This window comes from Eretmochelys imbricata, chromosome 5, assembly GCF_965152235.1.
Source record: "Eretmochelys imbricata isolate rEreImb1 chromosome 5, rEreImb1.hap1, whole genome shotgun sequence".
Lineage (NCBI taxonomy): Eukaryota > Metazoa > Chordata > Testudines > Cheloniidae > Eretmochelys > Eretmochelys imbricata.
Genome location: NC_135576.1, coordinates 12,754,081 through 12,776,256, shown reverse-complemented (window position 1 = coordinate 12,776,256; position 22,176 = coordinate 12,754,081). Strand labels below are relative to the sequence as shown.

Genomic DNA, 22,176 nt, shown 5'->3' with positions numbered 1-22,176 from the left:
GTTCCACACACTAATAATTTTTTGTTACCCATCTTTGTACCTTTTTCCAATTCTAATATATCTTTTTTGAGATGGGGTGACCAGAACTGCACACAGTATTTAAGGTGTGGGCATATCCTGGATTTATTTGGTGTCATCTGTTTTGTCTCCTTTTCCTAATTATTCCTTGCATTTTGTTAGCTTTTTTGACTGCTGTTGCACATTGAGGTGCTGAAGTGTAATGTGATGAGTGGGATAAGAAAAAACAGGTTTGGTTTCAGGTGGAAATGGTTTGGTGTGACATGAGGGGCTCAGGAATGCAAGCTGATGGCCAGGCTGCTACTGGATAAACACGCCTCTCAGCATTTAGCAGAGGCCACTATGCATGGTCAATAAAGACTTTTCTTACAACTCTGCCTGCCTGTCACAACTCTTAGTGCTAATGAAACTGAATACTAGTAATATCAAAAAAATTAGTGATATTAAGTCCTGTTCACAAGAGCCTATAATGGGGACTCTTTTAAAAATTCTTCTCTAGGATACTGACAAAAGAATGTCAGATCATACAGGTTTGATCGTGCCCATTCATCACACAATAAAATTAATGCCAACTCCCAGTTTGCCTATTGGCTTGATGGGAAATCTGTGTGGTTAAAGAAGGCAGTTGTGTTTATGTCTCATCTATCAGCTGTTCTAACACTTATCTCAGAGTTGTATCTCAGGATTTGATCTTGGGGCTACTTGGTTCCCAGATCTTTGGAGCTTCATTACATTAGAGGTGGCTGGGAAATGGAAATCCCTCCCTGCAAAACAAACAAACGAAAAAAAAAAGCAACACATTTTGGGGGGAAATGATCATTCTGAATTGGGACAAAAAATCCAAAATTGTTCACAGGAAGGGATTTCCAGAAATATTGTGCTTTGGGAAAACCCAAGTCGAATTTTTTTTTTTTCCTTCACAGCTGCCTGTCTGAAAGGCTCTCCTCAAGTTCACCTTTTCCTGGCAGGCAGAGATTGAAATTGACAAGAGCTTTCCAGGGAGGCCATCATTTTGATCTTCTTGATGGAAAAATCAAAAAATTTGTGAAAAGAGCATTTTTTGTTGGACCAATGGCAAATTCCTGACCAGCTCTAGAAGTGACTTAGAGCCTGGGGGAAAGGAAGTCTTAGTTGCATACAACATGAATGTTTCTTGCCAGCTAACTTGTAGTGCAATATTTGTGCTGGTCTTTGTAGACGGCTGCTCACCTCCCTCCTGTGCTAGAGGGACAGTAACTGCACTGAGGCCATTTGAATGGCATCTACATAATCACTATTGGTATGGAGAGGAATTGGTTTATATCCCCATGTGTCATTTCCTAAATAAGTGTAATGAGATGAAATGTAGGCTGAATAGAACTGGGTGGGAAATATCTCCCCTCCCCCCATTCCACATTAGGATAAAATAGACCTTTTAAAGTTTTTCAAGGTAGAGACACAAAGCATAAATCCAGAACAGCCCAGTAGCTTGGTGCCTACTCACTTGGGAGGTGGGAAGCCTGGCTTTAAATTCCTGTTCTGCCTGGTCTGGAGCAGACACTTGAGCCCAGGTCTGTCATACCCCAGGTGAGTAGCCAACAGCTTGGTGAATAGGACAACCTGGAGTAGATCTCTTTTCCTCTGTACCTTAGAAATCTCTCTTCACAAATCAAAGTTTTCCAACAAAAATCTGTTTTCATTGGAAAATTCCCAAACAGCTCTAAGGCTGACTCCCACGGCTTCAGAGAGTATGATCTTTTAGGGTGTGAAATGGTGTCTCCAAAAGGTAGTGGAGGTAACTCTGTCTCTTGGGACATCTAATGACTGGACAAAACACAAGAGAATATGCTGGAGAGAGCAAATCTGCAGCGGCAGGGAGATGGGTTGGATAATCTAGTGGGGTGTTGCCATCTCTAACGTCTAAGATTCTGAACCATGAGAGTACTGGCTGACTGGTGTGCTTGATGCACAGTGATGTGCTGGCTTTGGCAGTGGGGTAGAGTGCTGGAGGGAGAACCGTTTTCCCGAACCGGAGAGTGGGTGGCTGGCAGAGGATGTATCTGACTGAAAATTGGCTCCAGAGCATGTGGAGACCATTTCACCTCCATTAGGTTTGTACAAAGGGGCAGCTGTATTAAACAGTGTGGGTCGGGTGTACGTATGTATTATTGGTTTGTATTACCATAATGCCTGGAAGCCCTAGTCACAGACCGGAACAAGAAGACCGTCTCTGCTCCCAAGGGGCTTACAATCTAGTGTAAGGCACAAGGCAACAGATAAAGACAGACCGACGGGGGAGTAACAGTAAGACAATATTTTTTAAGCCACTGGCTGTGTTGGGGGGTAGGGTGGAGTGAGGAGAAGCCAAGCAGACACAGGAGTCTGTAGAGGAATAGCCAGAATTGCTCTGTGGGGAAGACTAGGCCTGAGTAGGTGCTAGACCAGGCTGCAGTGAGGGCTCCTCCATGCTGGACCCACTCTGCTGGTGCATGCTGATGGCGATGTTGATCTAAAGCGTCCCCCGTCCTTTGCTGAGGCCTGCCTAGTACCGGGCCTGGGATCTCCAGGTGAGGTCAGAAGGAGCCTTGCTCCCTTTGTTCCTCTTCCCTGCCCCTTCTCTTGTACGTCCCCTGTAAATATACACCTGGGAGGGAGATTTCTGGGATCGGAACTTTCAGAGAGTTGCCTGGGACCCCTGAGTGCTGCCCCCCACCCCGTCTAATACCTATTGGAACTGGGAAAGGTTCAGAGACGGGTAACAAAGGTGACCAAGGGGATGGAGCAGCTTCCATACAGGGAGAGACTAAAAAGGCTGGGGAAAAGAGACGACTGAGAAGGAATCTGAGGGAGGGCTAGAACATCACGCCTGGTGGGGAGAAAGTGAATAGGGCCGTGTTGTTTACCCTTTGCCAGGATACAAAAACCAGGGGTCACCCAATTAAATTAGCAGGCAGCAGATTTAATACAAAATAAGGCAGTTCTTCACACAATGCTCCGCTAACCTGTGGAACTCATCGCCAGGGGATGTTGTGATGGCCAAGAGTATAACTGGGTTCTAAAAAGAATGAGGTAAGTTCCTGGAGGTTAAGTCCATCAATGGTTATTAATTAAGATGGTCAGAGAGACAACCCCATGCTTGAGGTGACCTTAAACCTCTGATACCCACAAGCCAGGAGGGGAAGATGGGTGGATCACTCTAGTTGCCCTGATCTGTACACTCCCCCTGAAGTCTGATACTGACTGCTGTCAGAAGACAGGATACTGGATTACATGAACCATTGATCTGACCCAGTATGGCAGATCTTACTTAATCTGGGCTCCATCTGCTTTTGCATGGTTTTTGCTAGCTGGATACAAACGCTATTTTACTGGCCAGAATCGACTGGGTAGAAACCTATCTATAGGGTCTTATAAAAGCATGGTTTTGTAAAATGGCTTTGTGATGGGGTGTGCAAACCCCAGACGAGTCAGGAAAGGGTTAATGGGCTGCTCGGGGCCCAGGCAGTCCCACCCTACACCACCTTCAAGGTGTCAAGCTTTGAGAGAGGAGCCAAAAAGGGAGAGCCCAGTCCAGTTGCTGTCTGGTGGGGATAGGGAGCAGAGCTTGTACTCTGACTGTGGGAGAGATGGCTGGCTGGGGCCAGGAACTGGGGAAGGCTGCTGCCTAACGGAGCCTCCCTGAGTGAAGGGGAAAACTTATGGTTCTTTGTGATTCTTTTAGCCTGTGGGTAGCTGGGGAGGGATAGAACTGTTACATGATCTAGCTGGAGGGTAAGGTGTTGGAGACAGGGTGGAACAGCGAAAGACTCGGAGGGAAACTGAGGCAGAGTTACTGCTGCCATGCCATCTGGGGTGGGCAGCCACAGGCTTATAAACCTGCTTTGTCCCCACTGGTGCTGGCCATAGGCACTGTGCAGTCTTAGCACTCATGTAGCCAGGACCATGTTGAAATACCGCTCTTGCGAAGGCTCTCCCTCTGCATGGCGAGGCTCGCTGCGTCCGCTTACAGTTGCCTGGCACAGTTAGGGGATATTTGCATTCCAAGGCGTGCCTGTAGGTGGCACAGAGCAGGACAGCTGGGGATCCGCCTCTGGTTGCAGGCCACTTTAAACTCATACAGAATCTCATGGGCCTCCTGCTGTTTCAGCCCTGGGGTTCACCAGATCTACATGGGATTCCTTGCTCTCTAGCCTTCACCGACTTTCACTTCCTTGACATACAGCGGTGAAGTCTGCAGTGCTGAAATCCTTGCTGTGTGCAGGCTGCACTGCTGCAACTTCTCCTATGTACTGGGGTACAAATCCTCTAGAAATCCCCCTCCCCTCCAATGACTATCTTGGGTTTGAACCATTTCCTGAATCTTAGTCCTGACATTATTCCTCTTTTCACTTTAGGCTTCCTGTTAGCTGTCAGATTGTGGCTTCTAGTTCTTTTCTGCAAGCTGCATACCCATCCCTACCACCGCTTCCTTTTCCTACCACTTGTGTCGCTATACCGTCTGCCCATATGTTTGTCTCTTCTCAACCAGCTTAAACTCTCACGCACACAACACAGAGCTATCCTCTTCAGCTTGGGACATCTTCCATTCAGATGTGGCTTGCGGCATCTGCTTCAGGCTTCTTATATAGAGGAAAGACAGTTTGGTGCTTAGATCACTAACCTGGGCCATGGGAAAGTCTGGTTCAATGCCTGCTCTGCCACTAACTTTTTGTGTGACCTTGGGCAAATTCCTTAGTCTGCTTGAGCCTCAGGTTCCTATATGTAAAAAGGGGTATAATAGCACTACTCTCCTTTAATGTATATGCCCTCACAAGACCCTGGTAAAGAGCATGAGGCACTGAGATAGGAATGTGATGGTGGCCCTATAATTACCTTAGATAACCATTGTGAGTTGAGACTGTTTCGATTATTTACACTGCAGGAGCGCCTACAAATCTCAGTCAAGATCAGGGCCCCATTGTGCAAAACTCTGCACTAGATCTCTGTAGTATTTACGCCTGGCTGTTACGTTTTCCTGAAAGTCAGCATAGATCCATTGTCCTAGGCTCTCAAACTGAGACCTCGTCCAGTCCAGAATAAAGGGATCTCATTTTATATAATCTTCAGATACAGGAGAAAAAATGTTAGTTTCCTTTCCAAGTATTAGAAATGGCTAAACTGTGAGCATCTTAAACTCCAAGTGGAGGTGGGGAATATTGACAATGATCTGTCTTGATGCCCATGTGACATGTTTTTTATTTGTGCTTGCAGAGTACCGATTTAACAAGCACAGTTGGCTACGACAGCATCATTCAACATCTGAATGATGGCAGGAAGAACTGCAAGGAATTTGAAGACTTTCTGAAGGAAAGGTACAGAGCTTTCTCTAACCACCTAGTGTGACAAAGCTCTGTCCTTGTCTCCATATGTCCAACGTTTCCTGGCAGATTTCGCTAGCCTCAGAGTTCTCACTGTGACCCTCCACATAACCCTTCTCTCTCTAGGGACAAGGGTCACAGTCTACTGAGCCATTTTCATCATAAGCCAGCGAGGGAAGTGAGGAGAAGCTATCCTCCCTTGCAGTCTCTGTTGTCTCCCAGTCTCAGTGATTAATCGGGGGGGGGGGCAAAGGGGGGAGCCCAGGCCCACCCTCTACTCCAGGCTCCAGCCCAGGGGCCCTAATAGTATCAGCTATGTTAGCTGACCTTTTAGAAACATGACACATACAATTCTCTGGGCTACTTCCCCACAGCAGCCCCCACTTCCTCAGGCTCCACTTCACTCTTACCTCAGGGCCTCCTTCCTTGTTCCTGATCTGGTGTGTACTACTCAGTCTCTCCAACAGCACAACTTCCTCCCACAGCTCCTGACATCCACACCCACCTGACTAACTGGGAGGCTTTTAACTCGTTTCAGCCAGTCCCTGATTGGCTTCAGGTGTCCCAATCAACCTAGAGTTCTCCCTGCCTTCTGGAAAGTTCTTAATTGGCCCCAGGTGTCTTAATTGACCTGGAACAGCTGCCATTTAACTTATCCTGGTACCAGGGATTTGTTTAGACTGGAGCTAATATATCTATCTCCCACTACTTTTCTATAGCCATCTGACCTTGCCCCATCACACTAGTTAGTCATGACTAGGAAATGGGTTAGTAATATTTTTGATCTGCTGTTCCACATCTGGTTTTTCTGTCTTTCACCGTCCACAGATAATGTAAAAATCTTCCATGTTGAACTATATGGAACATGCATTTTTATGCTTTCTCTGGTTTGAGGCTGGTGCCGTGTGTGAAGGGTGACCAGATGTCCCGAATTTATAGGGTCAGTCCCGATATTCGGGGCTTTGTCTTATATAGGTGCCTATTACCCCCCGCCCTGCCTTTCCTGATTTTTCACACTTGCTATCTGGTCACCTTATGTGTGTGTTGTGCTTGAAATCCTGTGCCAATGAAATTTAATGTCAGTTCCCGAGCCTTGTGTTCGATTCTGCAGCCATTACGTGCCCATAACTCCTATTGAAGTCAATGGGAGGTTTCTCTGGGCATAGGGAGTTCAATCTATGGTTCTTATGTGGCCCCCATTGTGAGGTGCTCAGATACTGTAGTGATTGTTGGCTGTTTTTTCCTGAAATCTGCTCTAGGAAGTATTCCGGCAGTTCTAGAGCCTGTGTTACACAGGAGGTCAGACTAGATGGTCACATCTTATGGCCTTGGTCACATCTTATGACTTTTCAATGTGTGTAGCCCCCCAACATTCTTGTAAAGCGAGGAGGGGCTGTTATCTCTATTTTATATGTTCCCCCTGGGGAACGGAGGTGACTTCTCAGGGTCCCACAGGAAGCATGTGGTGGAGCAAGGAATTGAACCCAGGTCTTGGAATGATGCCGTAACCTCTAGACCATCCTTCCTCTCAGGTTAGGCCAGTTAGGCAGCTGGCATTTTATGGAAAACATTGGAAGGGAGAGGGGGCAAAAAAGTCTACTTGAAACTATTTTCACTATAGTCTTGCCCTGTGGCTTTGTGAAGAATTTCAACGTCGATCCACCCAACAAACTAAAAGTGTTTCTTACGCCAGCAGCTCAAGAGTACTTTGAACGTGTAATCTGGATTTCTGGCCATTATTGTTTTGTTGACTTACATGATGGAATCTCTGAAGCCTGGCACGTGTGCCCATAAACTGGAGGTGCGTGACTCCCAGATGGCTTCGGAGTGGTCGCTTTCTATTTTCCAGGGACTCTCATGACTTTCAAATTGGCAGTCGGGAATTTTTCGGGCCAAGTCTTGTGTTGTGTGTTTGACCATTTCAGTTAAAAATAAAATAAATGGGAATAGTGCCAGTAGAGTTTTTTTTATTTTTTCCTTAAATTCTTTGGGGGTGGGTGTTGGTAGCTCTGCCTGGAGCACCCTTTACTCACTAGAGTGGGGACAGTGGTCTTATGTTTGCTGAATTAGAAGCACTTAAGGTTGTACTGAAAACTTTGTGGACATGCGTATTTTTTTTACAGGCTATTCAGCAAGCACTTCTTGGCATCATGCATCTCTGTGTCATTGCGCTCAAATGTGCAGGAGACGCAACATGATCTAGTGCTTAAAGCAAGGGACTAAATTAGGTCTTTATGTTTCTGTTCCTGATGCTTACTTGTGGTGTGACCTTGGGTAAATCACGTAACTCTTTCTTGTCTCAGTTTCATCATCTAGAACAGAGGTGGGCAAACTACAACCCCGCGGGCCACATCTGGCCTGCGGGACCGTCCTGCCCAGCCCCTGAGCTCCCCGCCGGGGAGGTTAGCCCCTGGCCCCTCCCCCGCAGCCATGCCACAGCGTGGGCAGCGCTCTGGGAGGCGGGGCTGCGCGCTTATGCAGGGCAACGCGGCAGCGTGTCTGGCTCTGGCTGGGCGGCGTGGCTCCCAAGCATGCTGCTCTGAGCAGCATGGTAAGGGCGCCGGAGTGTCCTGGGGGGCAGTCAGGGGACAGGGAACAGGGCGTGGTTGGATAGGGCAGAGGTTTGGGGGGGCAGGGAGTGGGGAAAAAGGGGGTTGATAGGGGGTGGGGTCCCGGGGAGTGGTTAGGGGCGGGGGTCCCAGGAGGGGGCAGTCAGGGGACAAGGAGCGGGGGGGGGGGTTGGATGGGTAGGGGGGCAGTCAGGGGGCATGAAGTGGGAGGGGGTGGATAGGGGGCGGGGGCCAAGCTGTTGGGGGAGGCACAGCCTTCTCCACCCGGCCCTCCATAAAGTTTCGCACCCCGATGTGGCCCTCGGGCCAAAAAGTTTGCCCACCCCGATCTAGAAGATGGGTCTAACACCGCCTTCCCTGAGGTGTGAGGCTTAAATAGGCATGTTGATCTTCTTCTGTAGCCATTTAATACTAGAAGAGATTATTTTTTAATTTTTTAACTCTTTTGGCGCCAAAGGTGCTGTATGGGCAGCCCAGGAGGCCAATCTCCTCTAGTTATGCCCAGGTACAGTCGAGCGGCAAGACGAGCTTTCTCAACCCACTAAGAGGTTTCAAACCTGACTTGCAGGGACCACATCTATGGAATAAGAATTAGTTCAGCCTCCATGGTCCAGTGTGAGACTGCCAGCGAAATTGCCAACTGGTGCCTTTTAGTGATGGGGACACGCGTCCACTGGGAATCATAGAATCATAGAAAAGTAGGTCTGGAAGGAAACGTGAAAGGTCATCTAGTTCAGCCACCTGCACGGAGGCAGGACCAAGTATCATTACACCATCCCGGCAGGTGTTTTTCCAGCCTGTTCTTAAAATCTTCCGGTGACGGGGCTTCTACCACCTCCCTTGGAAGCCTAGTCCAGGAGCATTGGGTGACTTTTGTTTTGTTTTAACAGATTTTTTTTTCACTGAAAAATGCATTGGGGGGGAGGGGTGTCCGTTGAGTAAACAGCGACAATATAATCTTAACTGCTGCTCTTTTGGAATCACCACGTGCAGCCTGTCTGTAGCAGCTTGTCCGTGGCCGGAAACCTCAGAGGTAGAAGGGTGAAATTCACAATACTTCATTTCCATTTTTGGCCAAACCTCAGCTATTAGTCTTCTGGTGGTTCAGACCTGGTAGAATAGTTAGCAGTCTTTCATGGCCCCTTAGACCAGTCAGCACTCTGCAAGACACAGTATGGCAGTACGAGGCAGTGCAGGTTGTGTGTAGTTGGTTTGGGACCTAGATTTCATTCTAGCACCATCTCCTTCCAGCCTTTACCCTTCTAGCAAGCACCTTGCAGACTCTACATTGCATGTGAGTTTCCCCTAACCTCCTCTCTTTCCACAACAGGGCAACTATCGAAGAAAAATATGGCAAAGAGCTTATTAACCTGACAAAGAAGAAGCCCTGTGGGCAGACAGAATTGAAGTAAGTTTAGATCCTTGTGTATGTTCTCATTCCTATTTGTGTTCATAACAAAAGATACCTTGACTTGGAATGCTGATGGAGGGGGCTGTGATGTCAAATCCAAAAAAGGGAGTGCAAGTTAGAAGGAGGCTGAAATTAGTATTGATATGTCTGGAAAAAGGCTGACTAAAATCAGATTCTTGTGAATGAGAGACATGCCAGTAATTGGAATCTGCTGACTTTAACCTCCCATTAACCAACTTCCTGTTTTCAGAAATTAACACTACTTACAGGAAGTCAAGACTAGCTGTTGTGGTCTAGTGGTCAGAGTAGAGGACTGGGAGCCGTGAGAGCTGGGTTCTCTTCCTGACTTCATGGGTGGCCTTGGGCAAGTCCCTTCACTTCCCGAAGCTGCGGTGTGTGGACGTATGTGAAAGGCTGTATTCTCTATTTGCTTGCATCTTCCTGTGTCTGGGCTTTGTATAGAATGGAAATAAGATCTCCTGTACACTTCATCATTGAAATTCACTATCCACAAGATTCCAATTTCTTGGGACACATTTCAACATGTGTATGTTAGGGGTGGTGAAGGGGATGTCTAGGTTGAACCTACTATGCTCTGAAAGACACTGCAAACGCAAGAGAACATATGACCAGGTTTCTTTATGTTAATTACACTTCCTTTTCTGCAACAGCTTTCCTGTTCGGATACCCTAGGACTACACTGCAAATGAAGGTGTAGTTATATCCCAGCTAGGCATAGCTGTGCTAGCCGGGTAAAAGTGGGTATGTCTCCACAGCCCACGGCAGTGAGCCTCCCAGCCCCGGTCTGCACACTTGGGCTTACATGAGTGCTGTAAAAGTAGCTGCACTCTGAAGTCGTGGCTTGAGCTGGAACTCACGCTCGGAAGCCTCCCCTCTGCCCCCCAACACCTTAGGCTTCTGAGCCTGAGCTCCAGCCTGAGCCACAACCTCTGCCAGTTATGTTTGGGGTCACAGTGCAAGCCCAAGTGTGCAGACCTGGGCTGGGAGGCTTGGTGCCGAGGGCTGGGTAAGGAGACTCCGGGGCAGTGTGTTGACTTGCTCGCATGGGCTTCAGTGTGGGCCAGCAACCCAAATGCTTACTCAAGGTCCCCGATGGGTGGCTAGCCCACGCTGACATCTGTGCCACCCTGTCTACATTGCTACTGTGACCTGTGCTAGCTAGACTACAGCCTACCCTTGCTACAGTCACAGAAAAGGATGGGGAATGAGAGCAAACAAGCTAGTTTTATGTTCTTTGGAGTTTGTAATGTCTGTCAGAGCACCTCAGCTCCCCATCTGTAAAATGGGGATCATATCTCTTTCTTTGCCTGGCTTGTCTGTTTAGACAGTCCCTGCCCTAAACATAGAAAGAGGCTGTGTTTCTGTACGGTGCCTAAACCAGTGGGACCTGATCTAGGTCCTACTATAATACCAACAAATGTGAATGATGATGGTAATATAAGTGTGGGTTAAAGCTGCCCCGGGTGTCACAGGAATGTCATCCTGGACTGCCCAGTTGGTTGGCGTATGTAGTGTCTCCTGTCCCCACCGCCTGTGTGGCTGCTGCACAGGGGACTGAAATCTTGTCCTTGAATGACAGAACGGTGAAAAGCCCAAATCTCCATTTGAGCCTGACTTCAAGAGCTCACGCACACCCCCACAGCCGCCCCCGCCCCCCCATTAGCGTACATGATCTCAAAAGATTGTCGGAGTGGATGTGAGCAGCATGTGAAAAGGATCAACTCCTGCCAGGTTAGAGCGAAGGGGGAATCTTGCCCCTGTGAGCGAAGCTGTCATTAAGCCGTCATTACATGCCATGGGGAATCTGCGAAAAGAAAAGGAGTACTTGTGGCTCTTAGTCGCTAAGGTGCCACGAGTCCTCCTTTTCTTTTTGCGAATACAGACTAACGCGGCTGCTTCTCTGAAACGTGGGGAATCTGGCAATTCTCTTACCTACCCTGTAACTCTGTGCCTGTGTTTTTCAGCACGCTGAAGAGAGCTCTTGAAGTTTTTAAGCAACGTAAGTAACTGCTTAACATCGTTCTTTGTATTTGTCAAGAAATCCGGCTGCATTGGCGACTGTGGATGACAGTTTGAAAAAGCATATACAAAAGTCAGTGAACCTGTACAGTCGTTTGTCTCAGAAATAGACTGTAAAATCAGATTAGCTGGGGGTACAGTGAGCTATTCCCATTTTACATTCATTTGTTTTCGTCTCCTTAGCAGTTACTTTCACTCCATACTTTCTAGGAGCATAGTGCCATTATAGAACGCACAGCACCGTTCCCTTCAGAGCATTTTACAAACCTTAACCAATGAAGCCTTACAAAGATACCCTGTGGGCAGATCAGAGAGGGAAGTGTAATCTTTGGTTCACAGACTGGGGAGCTGTTGCAAAGAGAGAAGAAGTGACTTGCCTAAAACCCGCGTCAGTTGGAAGCATTGTTAGTCACAGGGCACCCCTGCAAAATGTAATTTGCATTATACTTACTGGATCCCTGAGAAGCTAACCATCTAAACAGATCAGATGAAGGAGTGGGGGGAAGAGCAGGGATGTGACAGAAAGCAAACTGCCTTGGCAGTGTGGTTTAGCACACGCCCTGTTTGTACTTTTGATTTGTCTAATGTCTTTGATGGGAATGCTGGGATTCTAAGAAGGGATTTGGAGGAGAGATATTGGTGCTATGTTCAAAGTGTCTCCACTTTCACCTTCTGTTCAGCTTCATGTCTCGTCCTGGTTTGGAGTATTTACATTTGTGGATGTGCTTGGTTGTTCCATGGTGGCCCAAATATTTTATGTCTTTCTCCAGCCTGCAGCTAATCCGTATCATCCTGTATGTAACAGCTCATTGTATTGCTTAGTCTGGTGGTGGAAAGAGAGAACCTGCTTACTGTGGTGGTTAATTTTTAACACTAGAGAAAAAACTGATCTGATATGAGAAGAAGAGCTCTGTGTAAGCCCCAGAGCTTGTCTCTCTCACCAGCAGACGCTGGCCCAGTAAAAGATATTACCTCACCCACCTTGTCTCTCTTCTAGCCCTGTTGGTCCCAGGACACAACAACACTGCATGCTCTGACAGGAAACATTTCTTTCGCATATCAAAGAGACTAGTTAGACTACAGCGAGGTGCTGATTGGAAATTTTCTGAGGAAACAAAAGTTTAGTTGGAAAATGACAAATCAGCAGACTGCAGTGTTTAACCAATCCTATTACAGGTTACATGAAACTTTCATAGGGACACAGGCAGCTTTCTACTGGAAACCTGCCTGCTTTCCTGGTGGGCTGCTGGGAAGCCCTTGTTCCAGGGCCCACAGCTCTAGGACAGTCCAACCACGCAGACTGCTTGGGGCCTACTTGGCTCCGCGCTATGCGACAGAGACTCAGGCAGCCTTGTGAGTGCTGGCTGGAGCCAGGGACTCCAGGGTCCCCCCTGTGTAGTGGGGAGATAAGAACTCAAGAGCCTGAGCTCCAGCTGCTGCTCTGGGGCAGCCCCACCATGTCAGGCCTTCCAGCCTCCCTGCTTGGAGCCAGGAATCTGAAAACCCCTGGTGCTGTGGCTCTAGCAGCCGCGTGGCTCCCAGCTCCACAGCGAGGCGCCTGGAAGCCCTGAGAACCATGGCTCTAGGTGGGGCTCATCAGGGCTTCTAGGCTTCCTGCTACAGACCTGGGAGTCTGCAATTCCTGGAACGAACTTCCGGTGTCTGTGGCTCTGGGGCAGATGGCCCGGGCTGGGGAGCCCTGGGCTTCCAGACTCCTGGGCCAGCTGGCTCCCTGGGCTGCCCTCCCTGAATAGCAGGGGTGAAATGGACAAAAATGTCCATTTCACCTGTTTTGTATCCAAAAGGCCACATTTCAGTGTTTCCCAGATGCAGGTTTTTGTGGTTTGTCAGTTAACAAAATATATCAGTAAATTTCAAATCAGAGAGAAACCAACTTCCCAAATACCAAAATTTTTTGTGAGCTAAAAACCCCGAGTTTTGGCCAGCTCTCATGCTGTATACTTTTAAGTTATTTTCCTTGTGTGTGTGTGTCCAATGGGCCTGTTTGGCCTTCCACTTATAATCGTATAAAATCAGGGGTAACTCCATCAACTTCAGTTATGTTACACCAGTGGGAAAAATGGAATGACAGCGTGGAGAATGGAACAGTAAAGTGATTGGGTCCTACAGGAAGGTTTTTGGTGTACTTCATGCTGCTCTGTTCTAAGCACATGCTGACCACTACTGGAGAGCTTGGAAGTCTCTTTCTAGAGACAAACTTGTCTCTTAAAAACAGTTGAGGTTAATGAGAAGTAACTGGCTTGATAGAGCCACTAATGCAGCCTTGGGGTCCTAATGTGCATTTTAAAACAGGCTGGCACTAGGTGGACAGTGCAGTTATTTTCGTGATAACTGTTTCTTTCCTGGCAGATAATCTGAAAGGGAGGAAGCTGATTGCGCAAGAATAGCAGTGCTGGGATTTCAACACCCACGCACGACATTGTTGGAAGTGAGAGAGGCTGAGAAGAATGTGACAACACAATAACATTGCCGGAAATCTGTGGTGCTCTAGGAACGGCACACTTGTCACTATTCTGCACGCCGCAGTCACTCGGCGTGTCATGGCATCTGTAGGGCTAGAACTACAAGCAAGCTGGTGTCCGTTAGAGCAGGGCAGGGAAAGGCAATTCCGTTTTGTGGGAGATTTTTGATATTTCGAAACTTGCTTCTGGATCAGAATGAAACCAAAAGAGAAATTTTGAAATTTGCTGCCAAACGGAATGGAGCCCCAGCTTCCGGGCAGTCTGCCTGGCGGGCTGCCAACCTTGGAGGCTGAGCCTACCAGCTGGGCTGCAGAGGAGCCAGATGGGGAAGCTGGCAGGAAATCAGGCAGGTTTCTGTTGTAACTTTGTTGAAATCGTTCTGTGTCTGTGAAACATTTAGCTAAATCTTCAAATTCTGATGGAAAAAAATGTTTTGTCAGCCTTTTCCTGACGAGCTCTCCTGCATAGAGACTAGGACCCTACCAAATTCAGGGTCCATTTTGATCAATTTCACAGCTGGAGGGTTTTAAAATTGGTCAATTTCACATTTTCAGATGTTTACATCTGAAATTTCGTGGTGTTGTAAAGGTGGGGTTCCTGACTGAGAAAGAGGTTATGGTGGGTGGTGGTCACAAAGCTTATGGGGGGGGGGTCACAGGATTGCCACCCTCACTTTGTGCTGCCTTCAGAGCTGGGCTCAGAAGGTACAGCCACGGAGTTTTCTGCAGCCAGGGGAGGTACCCAGAGGTGGGTCTGATCTCCCCCTGAGAGCGGCCATGCAGGGGAAGAGAAAGTCCCATTCCTCTCCAGGCCGGTGGACTAGTAGCTGGACCCTGTTGAACAGTAGGAGACCCTGGCTGGGGCGCCCCCAGGCCTGTCCCTCCTCCGCCCCTCCAATAGCTAGATTTCATGGGGAAGGTCTGATTTCACGGTCTATGAAGTGTTTTTCACGGCTGTGAATTTGGTAGGGCCCTACCGATGACACACAGATGCACAATTCCGATTACATCCAATAGAGGACAGTGGTGCACACAAGCCCGAGCCAGCTCATTGTAATGTCTTGGTAGAGGCTAGTGCTGCGGTCATGGCAAGTGCTGGCCTTTCAACATTTTCCTGTTTTTTGAACTGCACAGGGCGCAAAATCGAGCGGGGCAGCAATTCACTTGAAAACATTTAAATCAAATTATGTCAGTTAAAACCCAGCCTTTGTGGTACACCCTGTGTTGTTTTATTCAGTCTAAAGCAGGGATACGCAGACCTCAGTGGACCAGGAGCCAAATTAGTGATCAACATTGCCCAAAAGAGCCACAGTCGTGTGAATTCATTGTTTCATTTACTCTTGTACTATTCATATTTAAACAGTACGACAGGGAAATATTTAGTTTATATAGAGATATTTATTCTCACAGCAAATAAGTTGATAACTTAGTGCAAGTTAATAAATTAATTGGTTTAATGACATAGTAAAAGCATCCTGATTGGTTAATAATTAAATCACACAGTGATTTAATATCATATGTTGCAAAGAGCTGCAGGAGACACATTAAAGAGCCACTGGCGGCTTATGAGGCGCAGCTTGAGTATCAGTCTTCCCCTGACTTCCCACAAAACTCTGCCAGCCCACCTGGATCCTGACCCGTTGCGTCCCCTACTCTTCCAGGCCTGGAAGTCTTGAACAGAAGCTGTCAATTAGTTCTTGGTGTAGTTCTATATAGTGCCCTGTGGGATGAAACAAAACTTTCATCTGTAAACCAGGTGGCCTCTAACCCCAGGCAAGGCCAGTACCCAGTCAAGGGGGTTCATAGGAAAATGAAACCAATCTTGAGTCTTTTCTTTTCTGATTCAGGGTCCATCAATGGGAGATGTGGGTGCTCAAAGCTTGTGAGAATCAGGTGCTAGGTGTTTCAAATTGGGCCCTCCAAATCCATGGACACGGCACTAAAGGGCTTGTGTTCACTGCACCTTGAGGTATAACTCAAGTGTTGCCCCTAACTGGACTCCTGTTCATATACAGAAATCTCTAGCTGAGTTAGGTGGTGCCATTTAGCAGGCCTGTGAGAGGGCGTGGGGTGAAGCTTGAGTAATGTAGTGGGGACACAGCTACTGGCTACAGCTCAATTTTTAGTACAGCTTATCACTCTGCTAATGCAATCGCTCTGCACTGTTAATCAGATCTCGAGTGTTGTTTCGCAGTGTGTGGGTGCTCTTGCTTGAGCTAGGCTAACTTGAGAGGTGTAACTCAAGCTAACTGTTGCTGTTATCTAAATCTAGTCCTTCACCTGTCCCTGTGCCTCCGTTTATCTATCTGTACAGTGGGCGTAATAGGCTGACCTACCTCACAGGGGTGTTTTTAGGGTTTGATGCCTATGAAGCATGATGGAGCTAGAGCTGGGCAAATAACTGATTTTTCAGTCGGTTGGCAGTTCCAAAAAAACAAAAAAAATTCAGACCGAATCTGAAAATTTCCTCCCCAAAAGTCAGCAAATCAAAAAAGTCCACAAAAATGTCACTGTGGGTTGAACTAAATGTTTTGTTCAACCCAGAATGAACTGGTTCATTTCCGGGCACCCTGTCCACATAAAAGCACAGGAAACAAAGGGTCAGATTCACCAAACAACTTGCCTGTTGGCCAGGTTGGAACAGGGATACAAACTTGGGTCTCACAGGTAAGTGCTCTAATCACCAGCTGTTGAGTTATTCTCACATTCTCTCTCTCTCTCTTTCTCTGGCTGAGTGACTATTCATGTATTTTATACACAGTTACAGTTTCAACAGAGGAGACTGAGAAAGCCCCACACTAGGCTCTCCCATACCCAGTAGTTGGGGCACTCGCCTACAATGTGGGAGAGCTAAATTAAAATCTCTTCTCCACATCAGGCAGAGGGCGGGATTTGAAACTGTCTCCCACATCCCAGGTGATTGCCATTTGCCTGAAGAACTTCGCCTGGCTCTAGTTGAAACTCTCAGAGAAGGTGTTTTAGAAATGCTGACTAGAGTTATGAGTTAGATAACACAAGTGACTCCAGTCAAGACGGTCTTTGTGAGCATGTGGGTTTTGTTTGTTTTTTTTTCACTTGCAGAGGTAGATGGTGTAGGGCAGAGTCACATCCAGCTGGCCCAGACCCTCCGGGAAGAGGCTAAGAAGATGGAGGACTTCAGGGAAAAGCAAAAACTTCATCAGAAAAAGGTCGGGAATTTGGGAAGGCGTCACGTGGTTCTGTGAGCTGGAATCTGGCCAGAATGCCAGGATTAAAACCTTGACTTCTGCAAATGGCGCTGTGGGATCTGTGAGGACCCCAAATGGCCAGCTCTTTAGCTTTGGGCCTGGGCCTGGGAGCTGTGAAAGAGCCCAGGCTTTACTGGAAGTCTGCAAGTGTGCTAAGTTTTCTCTTCAGTGTATATGCCGGCTGCTGGGTAAGGGTTTTCTTTCTCTGTCCCGCCCTTTCCCTCGCCCATGAACTCCCTGCTGCTCCGGGAAGTCCAGAGTTCATTCCTAAATGCTGTAACTGCACCAGACTGCATCAGTGCAGTGATTTACAACTTCCTCATTCAAGCTGCCTGTGTTTGCCTTTGGGTTCCTACGCTTCTTTTTCGGAAAAATAGATCATTTTTGTATTTTCTTCCCATCGAAAGCTGCGCCCGGGGCCTTTCTGCTCCCTGAACTTCACATCTTGACAAGTGATCTTTACAACATACAATTGCTTTTAGTGGGGCAGCTGTGGTCTATGGCCCGGTTTTCAGACACACACAGTATCCAGTAGTTGCCTTTGTTCTCACTGTGGGCTGGATTGCATCTGAAAATCAAGCTCTGACTGGGTTGTATTATGTACAGGATCCAGGAAAGCTGGGTTCTATTCCTGACTCTTTCCTGTTGGACTTTGGGCCAAGCCACTTAACTCCTCTGTACTGTAGTTTGCCCTCTGTCTGTAAAAGGAAGGGTAACAATAGTCCATCAGTAGTTAAAATTGTACAGTTTATACCAAACAGGAAGGAGAGGACTCACCGATGTTGCCAGACCTCATGAATAGGGCCCTACCAAATTCACAGTCCATGTTGGTCAATTTCATAGTCACAGGATTTAAAAAAATCATAAATGTATTGATTTTTTTTAGCTATTTAAATCTGAAATTTCATGCTGCTGTAATTGCAGGGAACCTGACCCAAAAAGGAGTTGTGCGGGGGGAGGGAGAGGGTTGAAGTACAGTTACCCTTATTTCTCCGCTGCTGCTGGCGGCAGTGCGGCCTTCAGAGCTGGGCAGCTGGAGAGTGGCGGCTGCTGGCCAGGAGCCCAGCTCTGAAGGCAGGTCAGAAGTAAGGGTGGCAATACTGTGACCCCCCTCAAATAACCTTGTGACCCCCCCAGCCCCCGCAACTCCTTGTGAAATCCTTATAGTATAGGGTAAAAGCACACAAAAGACCAGATTTCACAGGGGTGAGACCAGATTTCATGGTCTGTGACACATTTTTCCTGGCCATGAATTTGGTAGGGCCCTAGTCATGAAGGGTGTCGGTCATGTGATGCAATATATCGTTATGAGATTTGCTGGTCTTGCATTGCTGAGATGATGTCACACACACACAAGGCAGGACTTGAACTGGGAACCTATCAAGGTGACCGTCTTAGTCGCTAAGCTCCTTGGTAGCTTTCGTCCTTGCAGCGCTTCTGGCGTGGATGGTGCACTAATGCAGGTGTTGTTCCCTTCACAGATAGAGCTTGTAATGGAGGCTATTCATAAAAACAGGAATTTGCAGTATAAGAAAACAGTGGAGGTAAGTGGCCCCTATCATCTGGTTCTTACCGGCCATAGATCTGTAACATGCAGTCACATTAGAAATATAACACTGTCCATGTTACCTACAATAGTTTTGTATTTGCATGGTTAAACAGAGGTAATGGTATTTGCATGAGCACACGCCCTGTGTCCAAGCACTGAAGCTGACTAAGCCACCAAATCTTTTCATTGTCTTTGTATTTACTGTATTTTTGTTCTGCACCTGGCGAGTGTCATCCAGACCAGGAGCTACAGAGCAAATGCAAAGAATGTGGGAGGAAATGAATGTGGGACCAGCTGTGTTATGCAGGCTGTAATGAGGGTGATCAAATCTCATGCTTCAGGACATAAACTGATCTCGGGTCAGGAAGGAAAGGTGTCCTTACATATGCAGCATTGCACAGTTGGCTGCCTTCATTTGAGGGGCTTGTCTTCCTCTGAAGCATCAGATGTTGGTGGCCACCAGAGGCAGGATACTGAACTGAAGTTCCAATAATGTATGTGGCAGATCCTATAGAATCCTTAACGTGCATGCAGGATTTGATCCAACAGTTGAGTGTGTGTGTGTGTTGTGTTGCATTTCCAACTGGCTTACATACCCACCTCTCTCCTAGGCAAAGAAGCTGTACGAGCAGCGATGCAGGGATAAAGATGAAGCGGAACACGCCGTGCACCGCAATGCAAATCTTGTAACACAAAGGCAACAAGAAAAGGTAACACAGGGAGGGTGAAAGGAAGACAGTTTTCCTGTTCTGCTTTAGGTACTGTTCAACAACTAAATCACCTCCAGGAAAAAATACCATTAAGAACATAAAACAGCCATATTGGGTCAGACCAATGGTCCATCTAGCTCAGTGCCCTGTCTTCCGACAGTGGCCAATGCCAGGTGCCCCAGAGAGAATGAACAGCACAGGTAATCATCAAGTGATCCCTTCACTCATTCCCAGGCTCTTGCAAACAGAGGCTAGGTACACCATCCCTGCCCATCCTGGCTAATAGCCATTGATGGACCTATCCTCTACTAATTTATCTAGTTCTTTTTTTAACCATGTTATAGTAATTTTAAAACTAAAGATAGTGGCTACAGTTTCTAAGAAACCTGCCAAACCGGGACCCTGACCCTGCTGTTGGATTTACACAGGAGAGCCTCCTTTCACTGCCCGGAGGCTCTGGTAGTGGAAGCGCCAGGAGTTCAGAAGTGGTTCTGGCTACTTGGTAGCTGGCTGGAGGCCTGTCAGTTGACAGCCAGCATGGAAGACTTCAACCACTAGTGAGGAATCATTGACACAGAGCTTGGGGGGAAAAAAATCTGGGTTGGTGGTTTGACTTCACCCTCTGGTTAAGGATGGATTTGTGGGATAGAAATGAGGTCCAACCTTACTTTCTCTGCAGTGTTTTTAGGTTGAGCTGCTGTCTCACAATGACCCCTTTATCTTTCTGTTTTTCAGCTGTTTGTAAAGTTGGCTCAGAGCAAGTCAGTTCTGGAAGATTCTGGTGAGTGCTGATAACGTGGAGTATCTGTTACATTTGGAGGGGCTGGGACATGCTGGGAGCGGCAGGTAGGGGATGGGATGGAGGGGAACCCATTACACAAGTGCTCTATTCGGGGTGACTGGCATAGACCTCCCTTTCCTAAAACAGTGGGTTGCACAGTTATACGCTGGATAAATTTGCCCCAGGGAGTCAAATGTTATGTCTTGATGGCTCATTGTCTCCTTGTGATGAGAGAATGTCCCAGCTAGAGCTGGTTGGAAATGTTTAGTTGAAACTTTTTTTGATGGAAAATGCCTTTTTTGTCATACTGGGAATAATTTTGGAATAACAGTTGTATTCGACTGAGACAAATATTTCAGCAGAAAAAAATATTTTGAAATAAAAATATTTCCATTTTGGAATATGCTTGTCTTGGAAAATGTCAAGAGTTTCTTGTTTGTGCGGCATTGTCTGGACTAGAACTGGCTGCAACTTGGAATTCCTGGTTTGCAAAACATTTCAACACCTCAGAATTTCTTTTTGTTCTGATTCAAAATGAAAACAGATATTTTTGAAATTTCCCACCAAATGGAATTTCTCAAAAGTTTCAGTTTTGGGAATTTTTTGTTTTGAAATTTCGTTATTTCATTTTGGGATTTCAAAATATCGTTTTGAATATTTTGATAGCGTTATTTCATGACACGTCAGTGAAAGTCGTGCTTAATGTTCACTACAACTGCTGTCATGTCATGATATGATATGTGATTGAAATATTCTATTTTTCTTTTAACAATTAAGAGCAGCTGCTACCTAGAACTGATTGAAATAGCTTCGCTTTTCTAGGTGAAAGTGTCTCTGTGTTATAATTTACAAAATTTGATCCTTTTGAAATGAGTTCAAAACTCATTTCACGTGCTCTAGACCCAAATTAAACCCAGAGTCCAAAATATTCTGATCACAGTGTTTAGAATTGTTTACCTGAGCCTTTCATGCATCCAGACCTGTGTGTTGTACGTGTGACCAAATTGCTGTTGGATTTCCCTATCAGACAGGCTATATCAGCTGAATGTTGGTACGCTTGAGAGGATCAGGGAAGAATGGCAGAATGAACACACCAAAGCCTGCGAGGTAACACACCAAAGCCTGCCATCCATCCTAGAGATAATGAAGGGTTTTAATGCTGCAACACTCTGTCTTTGAGGTTGGGATTTCATTTCCTTCACTGCCAATGCTAGTGAGGGACCACAGTTGGCCTCTTCTGTTTCCTTAGTGGTTAAACTTCAAGACACTTCCCAATTTAACTTGCATGTCCCTGACTCTTGGTTTCTGGATACAAAGCCCCGGAATTTGGCATTTAAAAGTAGGGAAATATATTGGAAAGCCTTCAAGTGTCAGCGTGCAAAATAGTGGCAATTTTGTGCGCTGGCGTCTTTGTATGTAAAGTGCTGCCATCTACTGGATGGAATCTTAGATTATTTAATACAGTAATGGACAGGCTCAGGGAGATTAAGATTTGCCTTTATTACTTTATTCCTCTGGTGTCAAGCTGCAGAGAGGTAGCCGTGTTAGTCTGGATCTGTAAAAGCGGCAAAGAGTCCTGTGGCACCTTATAGACTAACAGACGTATTGGAGCATAAGCTTTTGTGGGTGAATACCCACTGCGTCGAAAGCTCATGCTCCAGTATGTCTGTTAGTCTATAAGGCGCCACAGGACTCTTTAAAAAGAAAAGGAGGACTTGTGGCACCTTAGAGACTAACCAATTTATTTGAGCATAAGCTTTCGTGAGCTACAGCTCACTTCATCGGATGCATGACAGGACTCTTTGCCACTTTTATTTCTCGGAGCACCCATGAACTCTTTCCCTATTCTATTCAAAGAAATGAGCTGCATGGTATTATTGTTGTAATCTTTGTACTTTCCCTGAGGCTTGATGGCACTCCTTGTCAGGTCATATCTTACCTTATCCTGCAAACCCTCTCAGCCAGGGATGTTTGGCCTCTTTCTCCTCTCAGTTAGACTGGTATAAAACCAGGAGTAGCTCCTACACCAGCATAACACATGTGTCAATGAGA

The 22,176-nt window shown here is 46.8% G+C and overlaps 1 protein-coding gene across 1 annotated transcript in view; it reads left to right on the top strand.

The window, feature by feature from the left end:
• PSTPIP2 (proline-serine-threonine phosphatase interacting protein 2) overlaps window positions 1-22,176 on the top strand; it is a 51,658-nt gene that overhangs the window by 19,378 nt on the left and 10,104 nt on the right. The window contains exons 2-9 of the mRNA XM_077816638.1: window positions 5,248-5,348; window positions 9,255-9,332; window positions 11,321-11,355; window positions 16,939-17,045; window positions 18,566-18,628; window positions 19,245-19,343; window positions 20,079-20,124; window positions 21,152-21,231. Of these exons, the coding sequence (XP_077672764.1) occupies window positions 5,248-5,348; window positions 9,255-9,332; window positions 11,321-11,355; window positions 16,939-17,045; window positions 18,566-18,628; window positions 19,245-19,343; window positions 20,079-20,124; window positions 21,152-21,231 (609 nt within the window). The remainder of the gene's footprint in view (window positions 1-5,247; window positions 5,349-9,254; window positions 9,333-11,320; window positions 11,356-16,938; window positions 17,046-18,565; window positions 18,629-19,244; window positions 19,344-20,078; window positions 20,125-21,151; window positions 21,232-22,176) is intronic.